Here is a 15120-nt window from a genome sequence, read left to right on the forward strand (position 1 = left end):
ATATTTTGGAAGTTGGAGTGGGGCTTTTTTAGTTTTAGCTATTTTAGGAGGATATATGTGTGTGCAGGTGACTATTACTGTGCATAATTATTAGGCAACTTAACAAAAAACAAATGTATACCCATTTCAATTATTTATTTTCATCAGGGAAACCAATATAACAGCTCAACATTCACAAATATACATTTCTGACATTCAAAAACAAAACAAAAACAAATCAGTGACCAATATAGCCACCTTTCTTTGCAAGGACACTCAAAAGCCTGCCATCCATGGATTCTGTCAGTGCTTTGATCTGTTCACGATCAACATTGCGTGCAGCAGCAACCACAGCCTCCCAGACACTGTTCAGAGAGGTGTACTGTTTTCCCTCCTTGTAAATCTCACATTTGATGAGGGACCACAGGTTCTCTATGGGGTTCAGATCAGGTGAACAAGGAGGCCATGTCATTGGTTTTTCTTCTTTTAGACCCTTTCTTGCCAGCCACGCTGTGGAGTACTTGGATGCGTGTGATGGAGCGTTGTCCTGCATGAAAATCATGTTTTTCTTGAAGGATGCGGACTTCTTCCTGTACCACTGCTTGAAGAAGGTGTCTTCCAGAAACTGGCAGTAGGACTGGGAGTTGAGCTTGAGTCCATCCTCAACCCGAAAAGGCCCCACAAGCTCATCTTTGATGATACCAGCCCATACCAGTACCCCACCTCCACCTTGCTGGCGTCCGAGGCGGACTGGAGCTCTCTGCCCTTTACCGATCCAGCCACGGGCCCATCCATCTGGCCCATCAAGACTCACTCTCATTTCATCAGTCCATAAAACCTTAGAAAAATCCGTCTTGAGATTTTTCTTGGCCCAGTCTTGACGTTTCAGCTTGTGTGTCTTGTTCAGTGGTGGTCGTTTTTCAGCCTTTCTTACCTTGGCCATGTCTCTGAGTATTGCACACCTTGTGCTTTTGGGCACTCCAGTGATGTTGCAGCTCTGAAATATGGCAAAACTGGTGGCAAGTGGCATCTTGGCAGCTGTACGCTTGACTTTTCTCAGTTCACGGGCAGTTATTTTGCGCCTTGGTTTTTCTACACGCTTCTTGCGACCCTGTTGACTATTTTGAATGTAACGCTTGATTGTTCGATGATCACGCTTCAGAAGCTTGGCAATTTTAAGAGTGCTGCATCCCTCTGCAAGATATCTCACTATTTTTGACTTTTCAGTGCCTGTCAAGTCCCTCTTCTGACCCATTTTGCCAAAGGAAAGGAAGTTGCCTAATAATTATGCACACCTGATATAGGGTGTTGATGTCATTAGACCACACCCCTTCTCATTACAGAGATGCACATCACCTGATATGCTTAATTGGTAGTAGGCTTTCGAGCCTATACAGCTTGGAGTAAGACAACATGCATAAAGAGGATGATGTGGTCAAAATACTAATTTGCCTAATAATTCTGCACTCCCTGTAGTTATTCTATATAACACGCTACAGTGGGCATTTGCACGTCACACTGGGTATTTGTATATTGTATTCTTTTTGCTTTATTATTGTATTGTTCTCAGCGAAGGGATGCTGCTGGAAATGTGAATTTCCCTTCGGGGATGAATAAAGTATCTTTCTATCTATCTATCTATCTAAATCTACTTATTACATTGCTGTTTTCCATCTGCCATCAGTGTGTACCTTTATTTACTCATCTTCATTCATGCAATGTTTGTGTTGCGTCGTCTGCTACAAGCCACGTGAACTCCTCTTTCCACGATGCTTTTAATGTACGTTTATGTTTTGTAGCGTCATCAATTTTGTTAGCTTCTTTTGAATATTTCTTCTGGGGCTGAGGTTTTGGCTTGATTCCTAACCACTTCTCCATTTTTCTTGTGTTCTCCGTGCGTCTACTTTGGAAAATTATATGCAAATGCACGACTTTATAACGCTCGGGAAAGTCCAGATGCACGAAGTTGTTCGATGCAGGATTCTGATTGGCTGCCTAGTATGCAAATTGTCAAACGAAATGAAATTTCCAAACCGAATGATAAATCGGAATAAAGCAAACGTTTGATTTAACTGTGGTCTTTGTGTTTGCTGTTTACTTTCCACCGCTAACCGTTTCACCGGATGCTAACGTTAGCATAGCGCTAAATCTCCCGCCCGCTGCTATCAATAAAGAGCAGCTTGCACACCCCAACGGAGCTTTATCGTCGACGGCGACTTTAATCTGGCATGTATGGACTGTACTCCCAAATCCATTCAATTGTGGACTGAGCAATTCGGAAAAACACTGGACTATGTGTAATGTAAGATCAAACATTTGGTTGTATCCGGCAACTCTGTTTGACCATCACCCCCCCCCCCGGAGGAAAACAAAGACTACTTACAACAAAGTCAGTTAGTTCTTTGTTCCTTTGTCTCTTTGTTTCCTTATCCTCACTGTAAATGTGGAACTGGAGTCGTCCAATTTTGTTGTCACAGCATATCCCATGTTGTAACAATGACAATAAAGGCATATTCTTCTTCTTCTATTCTTCTAAAAATATATATATATTTTCTTTGTTGAAAAAGTTGTCGGCCACCCGGGCGGAGACGTGTTGTAAGTTGTACGCCCGACGCAAAAGATGCAAGCGTCCGGGCAGACGCTTTTTCAGACACTGACAAAAGTCGTAAAAAGTAAAGGCCACCTGCTTAAAATTTGTTGTACAGTTTTTAGGGAGTAAAACACAGTTGTTTTTTTTCTCTTGCTCTGAAGGAAACTGGCCAAGAAGCGCAAAGAGACGCTGAACAGCACTCGGCAGGAGATGACGGTGATGGTCAACTCCATGGACAAGAGCTACACGGAACAGGGCACCAACTGCGACGAGGCGCTCTCCTTCATGGACACCCATAGCCACGCCCTCAACGCCCGCAGCGAGTGCGCGCTCACCACCGTCAACGCCCGCAGCGAGTGCGCGCTCACCCTCAACGCGCGAAGCGAGTGCGCGCTCACGCTCAACGGTCGGGGTAAGACGGCCATCTTGTATTGTATCTTTTCTTGGTTCTTTTTTATGCCCATGCGCAAAATATACTGTCCAGGAGACATCTTTTTTAGATGCCCGAGCTAGAATAAGTCGACTATTTGTACACTGTAGCACTTTAGCAGTCACACCTGACCCCAGTAGCTAAATGCCCATTGTCTGGATGATGGCGGGGCTTCAACTGGCATTTCTATAGCACTTTTCAACTCAATGAAGACTTCCCAAAGCGCTTTACGATGTGCTTTACACTTACCCATTCACACACACTCACACACCAATAGCAGCCATGCAAGGCGCTAACCTGCTAATTGGGCATCAGGGGATTCAGTGTCTTGCCCAAGGACACTTCGATATTTAACACGGAGGAGCCGGGAATCGAACAATCTCTCGATCCCAAGACGAGCGCTCTACCTCCTGAGCTAATGCCGGCTTCAACTATCTGCCTGAGAATGAATGTGCATTGTTAAAGTCAGTCATTATTAAGACTATTTCGTGGCCATATTTACACAAATAAAATACATATATATTGTTTAATTCTGCATGATGATGGCAGAAAGAACTTAGGTCCGTCCTGGATGAAGTCCAAACAGAGAGAGAGAGTGGTTTATTTTGCCTCAGAGAAATCAGTACACACAAGAACATGACTTCAAAACAAAAGACTACAAGATTGATAAACGTACAAGAGATATAATAACACTCGTTGTTGAAACGTTACTTTATGTGTGTGTGTGTGTGTGTGTGTGTGTGTATGAGAAACATTGTTTTTTTATTTAGTAATATAAAAACAAGCTAATTACCTTGAGACAGAAATTCAAGAGATTTACATTGAAAACCTGACAGCATCCCTAACTGTTTATATATACAGTGAACCCTCTATGTACTGCTCAAGACGCAAGAGATTTGAGATACGAGATTTTTGTTCAAAATATTGCCCGACATATGAGAGAAAATCCAAGTTACAATGATTTTCACACGCTACCACTACGGACTAGGGCTGCACGATTAAAGAAATCAAATCGATGTAGTGTGATTGTGTAATCGCAAGACACTGCATATTTTTCCCAAGGATTTATACTTTGTTGTTTGAGTCATAGACTGGTCGACCAGAATTTTCACAGTTCAGGCTTTTAAAGCGGTAGTGTGCATACCTGTCAAGGTCCAGAGCTCCAAGCCCTTACAAAATCCAAAATAATCTTACACCATATTTTTTTTTTTCCACACGTGTTTATTTATCTAGTTTAACATGTTATATTGTACATGTGTTTCCTTATATCATATATATGGTTAATTATTATTTTGTTTTGAGATACTGAGTTGCTCGACATGAATGAGGTTTATTATAAAAAAAGTTCAAAAAAGAAGTCGCTTGGACGTTCACTGTAGAAGGAAAAAATACATGCAAATAGAATTAAGTAGAATAATACATTTTCTTATTCAAATTATGAATTCATTTTATGCATTACATTATTGTTGGTAAAATAATGATTAAAGGGATAACCACAAACCTGTCCTTTTTCATTTTCTCCTTCTATACTTCCTTTTTTTTCTTAACTTCTTTATACAACATAATAATTTGTAATATAATGCATCAAAGCAAGTGAGCCGTTTGAGAGACGGCTCTCTTAAATGAGTTGAGCCGAAAAAGCTGGTTCTCTAAAAAGAGACGGACTTCCTTTCACTACACAACTACCACGCAATGATGCATGATAGGAAATCCCAGGGCAGCAGACGCATGCGCACAGTAGCATCAAACACTTCGCTTTGTTTGCAACAAAAAAAACATACTGATATAGAGGCTACTGCGGCGAACTCGTTTGATTTAATAATTTGCCGTTTGGTGATAGTCGGTGTATACCGGATGGTACCCATCATTGACAAATTTGCGTTTTCCTGTACAGATTTCCTTGTACGTCGTACACGTCTTAAAATGCATCATAAATGTACTTTTTAGGGCAAAAACGTACAGGTTGACAGGTATGTAAATATTGTACTTTTAATTCGATGTGCCTTATAGTCCAGTGCGCCTTCTATATGTATAATATATGACATGGAAATTGACACATAAAAATGTCCACTAAACTAATGAAGTGCATTTCTTCTTTAGTAAAAATGTGATTAAATGTAACCAGACCTCCCCCCGCCCCCAGCCACCAGTGTGTTTTTTTGTTAATTGTATTTTCTGGAACACGTTTCCACCAAGGTTACAGCAACTCGCTCCGATCCACTCAACACAATGCCGCGCGATGACCTCTTCATTCCGGCCCCCTCGTCCATTTAATCCTCGGTTGACGGGCAGCCCGGGCTAAATCTGCACCCGAGGGCCGGGCTGGCCGTAATCCCGCCCCTCCCGAGCGTCAGATTAAACATACGTCCCCTCCTTATCCAAACAGGAACCCTGCCAGGCAGGAGCCCCAATGATTCGCTGACCTTGATTAACTGTCTGCCGGCTAAGACGACTGACTTCTGATCGGCACGGCTGCCGGTGACCTCAAGTGACAGTGACCCTCGGGATTAAGACGCGCCGGATTAAACGTTGAAGCGGTTATAATAGCGTCTCGACGTGGAGCGTATCGACGCCAGGATTCCCTTTGAGCCGCTGTCCACTTTATTTTGCGCTTAATCGCCACCATATTGCCCCTTTTTAAAATCCAAGCGCCGGTCACTTGAGCTGGTGTTGTAAAACATGCGAATAAACCTCGAAAGGCGGAGGATAACAAACTTCTGGGGGGATTTTGAGTCACAGAAGCGCAATGCTAGAGAGCGACACGCGCAAATTGGTGCTGGAAAAACTGAGTGAGGGAAGACGCTGGAAAAGGCGCACGGGCTTTTGCAAACTGAGATCGACATTGAAATGTGACCTTGAAGTTGAGGGAGCCTGGAGAAGAGATGCTGATCACACAGAGGAAGATAAAGAGGAAATGCAGGGATCCCAAGGTTTTTCCGGTTAATGGGGACCGCAACCATCAGGGAAATATGATAATATTTATTAGCTGATGCCACTAATATTTATCTCACACACGATATATATAGATAGATAGATGGATAGATACTTTATTCATCCCCGTAGGGAAATTTGCACTTCAAGCAGTCTCCCTTGTTGTTTATTAACAGATTAACAGGATGGCCTCGGAGTGCTGTGTTGTAGTTTAGCCACAGCGGAGTGGATGACATCACACGCTAGTCCAAAAGTTCGACGTCCCTGCGGCAGATGGAAATCTTTGTGCCCAGGGTTACACCACCTCGTGTTCACGTCAATAGCGAATCCGCCTCCTCTCCACTTCCCGCAGGCTTTTGTGTCTCACAGCGCTGAAGCCGGGTAGCTCCGGGTAGCTTTACGTTAGCGTCCGGGATGTTAGACGTGAGCCACGTTTCCCTAAAACACAGCAAACCCCCTGTACGCTTTGATGTTTTTCACCAGCACAGCCAGTTGGTCGGTCTTATTTGGTAGAGAGTTCACATTGACCATGATTACGGACGGTACCGAAGGCTCATAACGCCGCTAGCCGCTTAACTAGCTCCGGCTCTCCATCCACGATAGGGCCCCCTCATCACGCCGACACGAGAATTCTTCAGGGCAAGGAGTTGATTCCTCCAATAAACGCATTTTTGTGCGTTAAAACCCATAACGATAGAAAGTAATCCAAAGTGTAGTTGTCAAACGGGACGGAAACACTGAAGATAGAAGCAAATCACAAAATCACAAAAAGTGCGAGATAATACGGAGCTGCTGGAAAGGCTGCCGCCTGCGGCTTTGATCTTTATTTATATATATATATATATATATATATATATATATATATATATATATACTTAGAAAACAAAATACTACTCTGGAGCAAGTACTGACAACAGGTTTATTTGTTCCCATTGGTATTCATGAAATGGGCCGATATAATGAGACACACTCTTGTACCCTTTCCCGAATCTGGAAGTACAAATTAAAAAAAATAAAATGGGAATTCATTCAATGCAATCCAAAGGGAAAAATTGCTATCAAGAATATATAAAAAAAAATATATATATATTTTTGTTATTGTTTTGGAGGGTAATTGAGCTATCACAAGTTCCAGTGCTAGTCTTGTTGATACAAACGCTCCCTTATTTATAAACAAGGAGTCGAATTTTTTCGTAAATTGCTTCAGTGCTATATTTTGTATGGAATGTATGTTTAAGGTTTATATGACTAACCTGTATTGTTTTGTTTTAAAAAATAAACATTTCATAAAATAATATGCTCTATAAAGATAAATGAAGTTAAGTTTAACTTACTTTTTGGAAGATGAGCTTCAAAAGTTAGCTGACTTCCTCCTCCGTGGTAAAAAGTTAATGAAAAAAGGGATCCGACCATTTTCTCAACCGCATCAAGCTTTCTTATTCCATTTCCATTTCACTTTACACCGACCATATTGAATGAATGCGCGAAATATTAAATAATAAAAATTTCAAAGTTCTTAGCGCGCTGGAGATACAGTATAGAATGTTTACATACAAACGAAGAGGAAGCGGATTTCTTCTTCGGGGTGGATGCAGGGTGACCTCTTACAGCGCCACACGCCGGTAGTGGCGAAAAGAAGCACTACAGTATGTCCTGTACTCGGAAAAACATGCACACAATACAAAATCTCACTTACAGCAATGTCCGGATATATTTCAACATCCCGAAAAAAATGTTCGTATCTACCGTTTTTCGTAAGTTGAATGGTCGTAAGTAGGGGACTGTCTGTATAGTATGGCTCCTAATTATCCTGGTAGATGCCAAAAAATCCATACAATATTTGTTTTTGTCCCAAAATGTTATTATAGTAGTTTTTATACGTATTATTTATATGATTATACATTTACATTATTGTACGTAGTGGAATCCCTACCTAGAAGTTGTTGCCATGTTTGTCTGGCATCTTGCTGCTACGCTGTAATCTGTGGCACTGTTTTTCGTCCGCATTACACAATGCAGTGGTCAAATATTAGACACTGGGGCTTTAAGGCAAACCTTTAAATAATGATTTAATTTAAATGGAAAGTGTGTATGTAATATTCTGTGCCTCCTAGTGGTAAAAAATAAACTTTCATTCTGTTAAAAAAAAAAAAAAACATTGATTTGAATATTAGGCAAGAAGACATGAACTATCATATCAATGTTAATTTTTTCTAAATATTCATAAGACGAGAACATTAAATTTCTCTTGTATAGCGGAATCCCTACCTAAGGTATGCGTTCTCGCCGCCTGCTGTGGTTGTCACCGACCAGGACCGGAGACAGGAACGTGGAAGTGGCACTTCCGTGTTGAGCGAGGGTAGTCGTTGACAGCGAAGGAAATAGTTCGATAACCGGGACGGGGGAGCAAAACAGAAAAAGGTCCAGAAAAAGGTCAACAACGGGTATCAGGCAGGAAACAGGGCAAAACAGGTCGATGGCCGGGACGGAAGAGCAAAGGCAAAAACGGGTCCAGAAAAAGGTCAGCGACAGGTATCAGGGAGGAAAACAGGGCAAGATAATGTCGGAGAGTACAAAAGCTTGCCTAGCTGAGAGCATAGGTTCGCAGACGGTCTGACCGGTTCCTTTCGGAAGATGGGAGTTTAAAAAGAGTCCAACAGCCAATCAGGTCCCACGGTTGTTGGTCCCACTACTTTGGCTGTCACCGACCAGGAACGGAGACAGGAACGCGGAAGTGGTACTTCCGTGTCGAGCGAGGGTAGTCGTTGACAGCGAAGGAAATAGGTCGATGACCGGGACGGGGGAGCAAAACAGAAACAGGTCCAGAAAAAGATCAACAACAGGTATCAGGCAGGAAACAGGGCAAAACAGGTCAATGGCCGGGACGGAAGAGCAAAGGCAAAAACGGATCCAGAAAAAGGTCAGCAACAGGTATCAGGCAGGAAACAGGTCGATGGCCGGGATGGAAGAGCAAAGGCAAAAACGGGTCCAGAAAAAGGTCAGCGACAGGTATCAGGCAGGAAACAGGGCAGGATAATGTCAAAGAGTACAAAAGCTTGCCTAGCTGAGAGCATAGGTTTTGCAGACGGTCTGACGGGTTCCTTTCAGAAGACGGGAGTTTAAAAAGAGTCCAACAGCCAATCAGGTCCCACGGTTGTTGGCGCCAACGGGGCAGGCGCAGGTGCCTTGTATCAGTAATCATGACAGTGGCACTGGTTTTCATTCACATTAGACAGCAGTGCCATCTAGTGGTCACATATTACACACTGGGGCTTTAAAGCAGAAACAACATGTCTAATGGTTCTTTTATTTCTGACAAATGTATATTCTTGCAGCTGGATCGTCACCTTCATCGTTCACGCTGCCCAAAGCCAACACTCTCAGCACCTCCATCCCGACCAGCGCCTTCTATCCCGGTAAGGAATCGACCGCTCATAATCCTAAACTCATCCAAACGTGAGATTATATTTAATGCAACTCTGTTTCCTCCTCCAATTTGCAAACTCTAGACCCCTTTGTGCCCACCGCCATCTTGGGTGAGAATTTCTTTCTCCCTTGCTGATGCGTGATTGATAATTGCTCATTATATGTCGAAGTCACGACAAGGAAACCGGATTGTATCTCGCCTTTGTTCTTCAGGGATTTGTATTTTCCCCCCAAATTCTTTTTTCTGGATTTTTGTCAACGGTAAATGTACAGTAGACCCTAGGATAACATGAATCTGTTCAGGCTTGGGGACCTGAGAGTGAATTTGCAGAATAGCGAAGATAGACATGGTTATTAGCTAATACGTTCCTGGACAAAATGGTGAAAATAAAAGATAAACATGAGTACTGTGTAAAATATGTGTATATGATTAAATAATATTATAAATAAGTATACGATTAAAGTAAAAGTTAACTTGTATTTTTTACCTTTGGTGTGACCTGATTTCAGATGGTCCAGTATAGTTAGTAGGTTAATGCATAGGGGGAAGCTTTGCTAGATAAAGATTTAAACTGACTTGCGAGGATTGCCAGGCTCACAGAAGACGACATTGTTGCTTATTCTCTAAAATTTTTCTAGATCATCGATTGGTTATGGCCATTATCCTCCGCGACCGAACAACGATTTTGCCCCCTTCGTATTTCTTTATTATCTTAAGCTTCTTATTCTTGTTATCATCTTGCTTCTTCCTTTAGCACCACTGCAAGTCTTTGGGCTCATACTTAACTTCTTAAAATGTAGCAGCACAAAATTCTGAACGGAAAAAAGAGCAAAAAAAAAAGGGAATAATTATTGGATGAAGTGACATAAACTAATAGCAAACTAGTATAGTATATGACATCGACTAATGGCAGACTTGGGCATGTATGAGGCACAAATTCTGAAAAAGATTGGATTTTGTAGGTTTTGGGGCCCACAAAATATTTTTTTGTTGATGTCATATGGTGGGGAAAATAACAAAAAAAACGTGAAATTATCATTAGGTAGGGACGCTGTAATCCTGGGGTCTACTGTACTATGACTTGTATAGGAATATTCAATAGGATTAAGTCTCAGTGTAACACAATTTAAGATATTCGATAATCGATTAACAATAAAAAGCATTTCAATCCCTACATCCTGAAAACTGAACTGTGTGTCAAGAAAACATTTTAGGAAAATCAAAATGAGTTGTTTCCCAGTAATGGTTTAGGGAAAAAACAACTGTCAACAATTATTTTTTAATAAAAACGTAAAGTCTAAATTTGAAAGCCGCATATTATTGCCTTGAAAAGGTCTGGAACTGTATTTGCAAGTCTTGGATTTAACTCTCAAAGGTCTTATTTTTTTCCCCTGTCTAATCTGCGTGATCAAGCTCGTAAGTCAAAAAAAGTATGGCACGTTGTATCGTAAAATATGCAAAAGAATATGAGTGGTTAGCACGTCCGTCCCGGGTGCGTCCCCTTTGTAAATGTAAATGGTCTACATTTATATAACGCTTTTCAAGTCAATGAAGACCTCCCAAAGCTCTTTACAATGTGCTTCACACTTTTCCCTTTTACACACTAACTAACCGATAGCAATGTCAGCCATGCAAGGCAACTACCTGCTTTGGGGGGCGTTAGGGATTCAGTGTCTTGCCCAAGGATACTTCGACAAATAACACAGAGCAGCAGGGAATCGAATCTGCGATCTCTTGATCCCAAAATGAGCGCTCTACCTCCTGAGCCTCCTGTCCACTAAACCAGTGTTTATCAACCAGACCTTGTCTAGTGTGCCGCTGGAATATGCCCAATTTTGTCTTTCCAAAAAAACAGGCCATTATTTAGTATTTTTGCTTTCTTCAGACGAAGAACTGTAATAGTCATCCATATCAGTAGGTGGCAGTAGATTTTTATATACTTTTTATATATTAATTATCTGCACACTACATTTAATAACTTAAGTTGTATAACAAAGCTGTTTAAGATTGCTCTGTAAAGAATAAAAACATAAATAAAGCACATCATTCTTTTTTGTTTTTAGGTATTATTTTCTTCTTTTTATGTACTAATTATCTGCTTATCAGTTAGTACAGAGAAATATTTGACATAACTTCATTTTCGAAAAACTCAAAACTTCAACATGAAGAAAACCCTGTAAAGTCATGTTTATTTGTTTGGCCCTTAAACACAAAGAGTCTCAAAGGGTTGCACAGACCACAGATTATTGCAAACCACAGACTATTATGACACCATCCCCTGATCTAAAACCTACATGAGGGCAAGGAAAAACTCAAAACCTCAACATGAAGAAAATGAGAAACCTTGTAAAGTCTTGGTTATTTGTGACCCCCTTCATCACAAGATGTCCCAAAGGGCTGCAGAGACTATTGGAAACCGCAGACTATTATTACACCATCCCCGATCTAAAACCTACATGAGGGCAAGGAAAAACTCAAAACCTCAACATGAAGAAAATGAGAAACCTTGTAAAGTCTTGGTTATTTGTGACGCCCTTCATCACAAGATGTCCCAAAGGGCTGCAGAGACTATTGGAAACCGCAGACTATTATTACACCATCCCCGATCTAAAACCTACATGAGGGCAAGGAAAAACTCAAAACCTCAACATGAAGAAAATGAGAAACCTTGTAAAGTCTTGGTTATTTGTGACACCCTTCATCACAAGATGTCCCAAAGGGCTGCACAGACTACTGCAAACCGCAGACTATTATGACACCATCCACTGATCTAAAACCTACATGAGGGCAAGGAAAAACTCAAAAACCTCAACATGAATAAAATGAAGAAACCTTGAGCAGGTACAGTCTCAAAGACTATTTTCAAACATTTTTGAGGGACGGTGTGCCTTGGAACTTTTGTATAATTAAAAGTGTACCTTGGTTCCAAAAGTGTTGAAAACACTGCTCTAAACAGTAGCAGCTAGCAGGTCACCTCGGCACCTGGGTTGGTCGGACCCCATCGCGGTCTTGCTCACGGCCGCCTGAGCCCCACCTTTAGTCCAGGATTGGCTGCAGTCCAGCCGCCCTTGCAAACTCAACCTGGGAAATACTCAACTATAAAGTCGGTGCCGTCGCGGCCATGTGACGCCTCCCCCATCCTTATGCCAAAATATGTTTGAGATCGTTCTTAAATTTCATTGGATAAAGTCTTGAAAAGTCTTAAAAAGTCTACGTGTTGAATATCGATATTGATTATGCCTAATATAGATTTCAAGCGAGAAATATGTATTTCTTGAAGTGCCAAACCTAGTGTACAGTGAAACTAAATCACCAGCTAACGGGAATGATCAAAATTCTCGTAGAACAAGGGCGAGATGCTGGCAAGTCTACCCAAGCATTTGGCCTGTTTCTTTGTCGTCACGTCAAGGACTGAAAAGCACAGTTATGCCACTTCGCCCAATGACCCCCCTCCCCTCCTTTTCCTCCATCTTTTCAGCTCGGTTATCCTTTTTTTCCTTGATTTCCACCCTTGCCTGCTCGCCTCTCTGCCATCCTCATGTTCACGTTCCCGATCGAACGTGGGGGAGGGAGGAATCTCTGCTCCATCCCATTAGCGTGTGATGTCGCATACGTGGTGTCCTATGCATGGAGGGGTGTGTGGGGAGGGATCGGATGTCAGCGTTGGGTGTGTCACTGAAATAATAATAATAATAATTTCCTTTGTATTGTCATTCTTTGTAACAATGTACACAGAACGAAATGTCGATACACCTGACCCGTTGTAGCGAGCCGATGCAGCCGCAGCCAACAGAGGGCGCCGCCATTTTTACCAATGTTATAAGTCTTAGGTATGACTCGGCCGAGGCGCGAACCAGCGAGCTCCCAGTCTCAAAGCGGGCGCCCTACCATCTAGGCTACTGAGCTGAACTGTAGTACCATATTTTCAAATTGTAAGCCCAAAAATTCAACCCCAAAAACATACGTGTCATTTTTAAAGGCAATTTAAAATAAAAATAAGTCATGTTCATTTGTATAGCCCTTTATCACAAAGAATCCTAAATGGCCGCACAGACTATTGCAGACTACAGACTATAATTTCACCATCCCCTGATCTAAAACCTACATGAGGGCAGGGAAAAACTCAAAAACTTCAACATGAGGAAAATGAAGAAACTTTGAGTCCACACATGAGGTAATCCCCCCCTCCAGGATAACCAGGCTGCAACAAATGTGACAATACACAGACATCTTCAACATGAAACATAGGCCATTCATAAGCTATAGAATAGAAGTGTGTTTTAAGCCCAGATTTAAACAGTTGCATAATGAATCTCAGATAGAGGCTAGTTCATGTTTCCCATAACTCGTCGTTCGGGCCCCACTTCCTGAGTTGTGTATTGGGCTAGTACAGCCTGGCCACGCCCATCCCTCTCCAGGCCGTAAAAATAGTGTGATCATGAAGACCTAATGCCTTTTCATGTGTCGTCTGTATCCCCAGTGATCTACTGTATAGGGTCCCGCACACTTCACATCGCGATCTGGATTCGAGGCCTGTTGCAATGTTATGCAATTGTTGGTTCAATTTTTGTCGCATTCATTGTTTATCAAATGTATGCAATTGTGTCTGACTGATCAATCAATTACTGTAATGTTTTACTTTTGTGCAACCAGAGCCCTTATAGTACCGTATTTTCCGCACTAGAAGGCGCACTGGGTTATAGGGCGCACCCCCAAAAAATAGTTTTTGGTCCTATATTTTGCATACATAAGGCGCACCGGATTATAAGGCGCTACAATGGGAACGTCGACAAAACAGTCAGATAGTTCAGTCAAGCTTATTACCCCCTTAACATTCCCAAAGCTCGCAAAGAAGCAAATACGTGTCTCAGACATGTACGGAAACAGTGTCCGTACGATGTCACTCAAATGCATCGTTCCATCATTCGGAAGGTTAAAGTCTTGGGATTCAAGAAATGCCAAACATTTCTTAGTTTCCATTTCATTTTATGCTGGCAACTGTGTGGACAGCAAAGTAAGAATTTTATTGTGCAGGGAAACGGGGTTCTTTACTGTGCATATGACAATAAACACTTTGAATTGAATTTAGTTTAAAAATAGACTCATCACAGAAACATCAAGATCGTTCTAAAACAAGATACCGGGAAAATATAAAGCCGCATAGCTCACCTAAGTTCTCTTGCAGCCATCACGTTCAATAATGATACGTAACCATGGTCTAGTAAATTCAGGAGAGTAAAATATTTACAGAACAGTAAAAAAAAAGTTTTTCTCTATGCCGTAGTGCAACCCAACGTGTGATCCACATTCATCTTTTTCGGCCAATTGCAGGCTTTGTTTCGTCCCTTTAGCCTATGCGAGCCTGTAAATGATTAAAAAGGATCCGCCCCCTTTACCTCCGAATAACTTTAGCCAATAGTGACTGATTCAAATGATGATTGACACAATGGTTAGGAAATGAAACGCCGGTATATAAATCCCAGCATACACCGCGGACGACTTCGCCTTCGGGGGAAAATCGAGTCAGTGGCTGCTGCATTAGTTGCAAGACTTTGCGACTTAATATTGATCCATATATAAGGCGCACTGTATTATAAGGCGCATGGTCAGCTTTTGAAAAAAATAAAGGCTTTTAGGTCCGCCTTATAGTGCGGAAAATACGGTACTTTAAAGTCCATGCGCCTTATACAGAGATCCCTCGGTTTTTGCAGTTAATGGGGACCAGAAAATCCGCAAAGTAGCGTCGAACCTTCATAAAATCCC

The 15120-nt window shown here is 41.7% G+C and overlaps 1 protein-coding gene across 1 annotated transcript in view; it reads left to right on the forward strand.

The window, feature by feature from the left end:
• LOC148376640 (receptor-type tyrosine-protein phosphatase mu) overlaps positions 1 to 15120 on the forward strand; it is a 366093-nt gene that overhangs the window by 263878 nt on the left and 87095 nt on the right. Inside the window, exons 17-19 of the mRNA XM_088349733.1 lie at positions 2731 to 2981; positions 9266 to 9346; positions 9440 to 9466. Coding sequence (XP_088205859.1) covers positions 2731 to 2981; positions 9266 to 9346; positions 9440 to 9466 — 359 coding nt within the window. The remainder of the gene's footprint in view (positions 1 to 2730; positions 2982 to 9265; positions 9347 to 9439; positions 9467 to 15120) is intronic.

Source organism: Urocampus carinirostris, chromosome 1 (genome assembly GCF_059441175.1).
Source record: "Urocampus carinirostris isolate Australia breed hairy pipefish chromosome 1, RoL_Ucar_1.0, whole genome shotgun sequence".
Taxonomy (NCBI): domain Eukaryota; kingdom Metazoa; phylum Chordata; class Actinopteri; order Syngnathiformes; family Syngnathidae; genus Urocampus; species Urocampus carinirostris.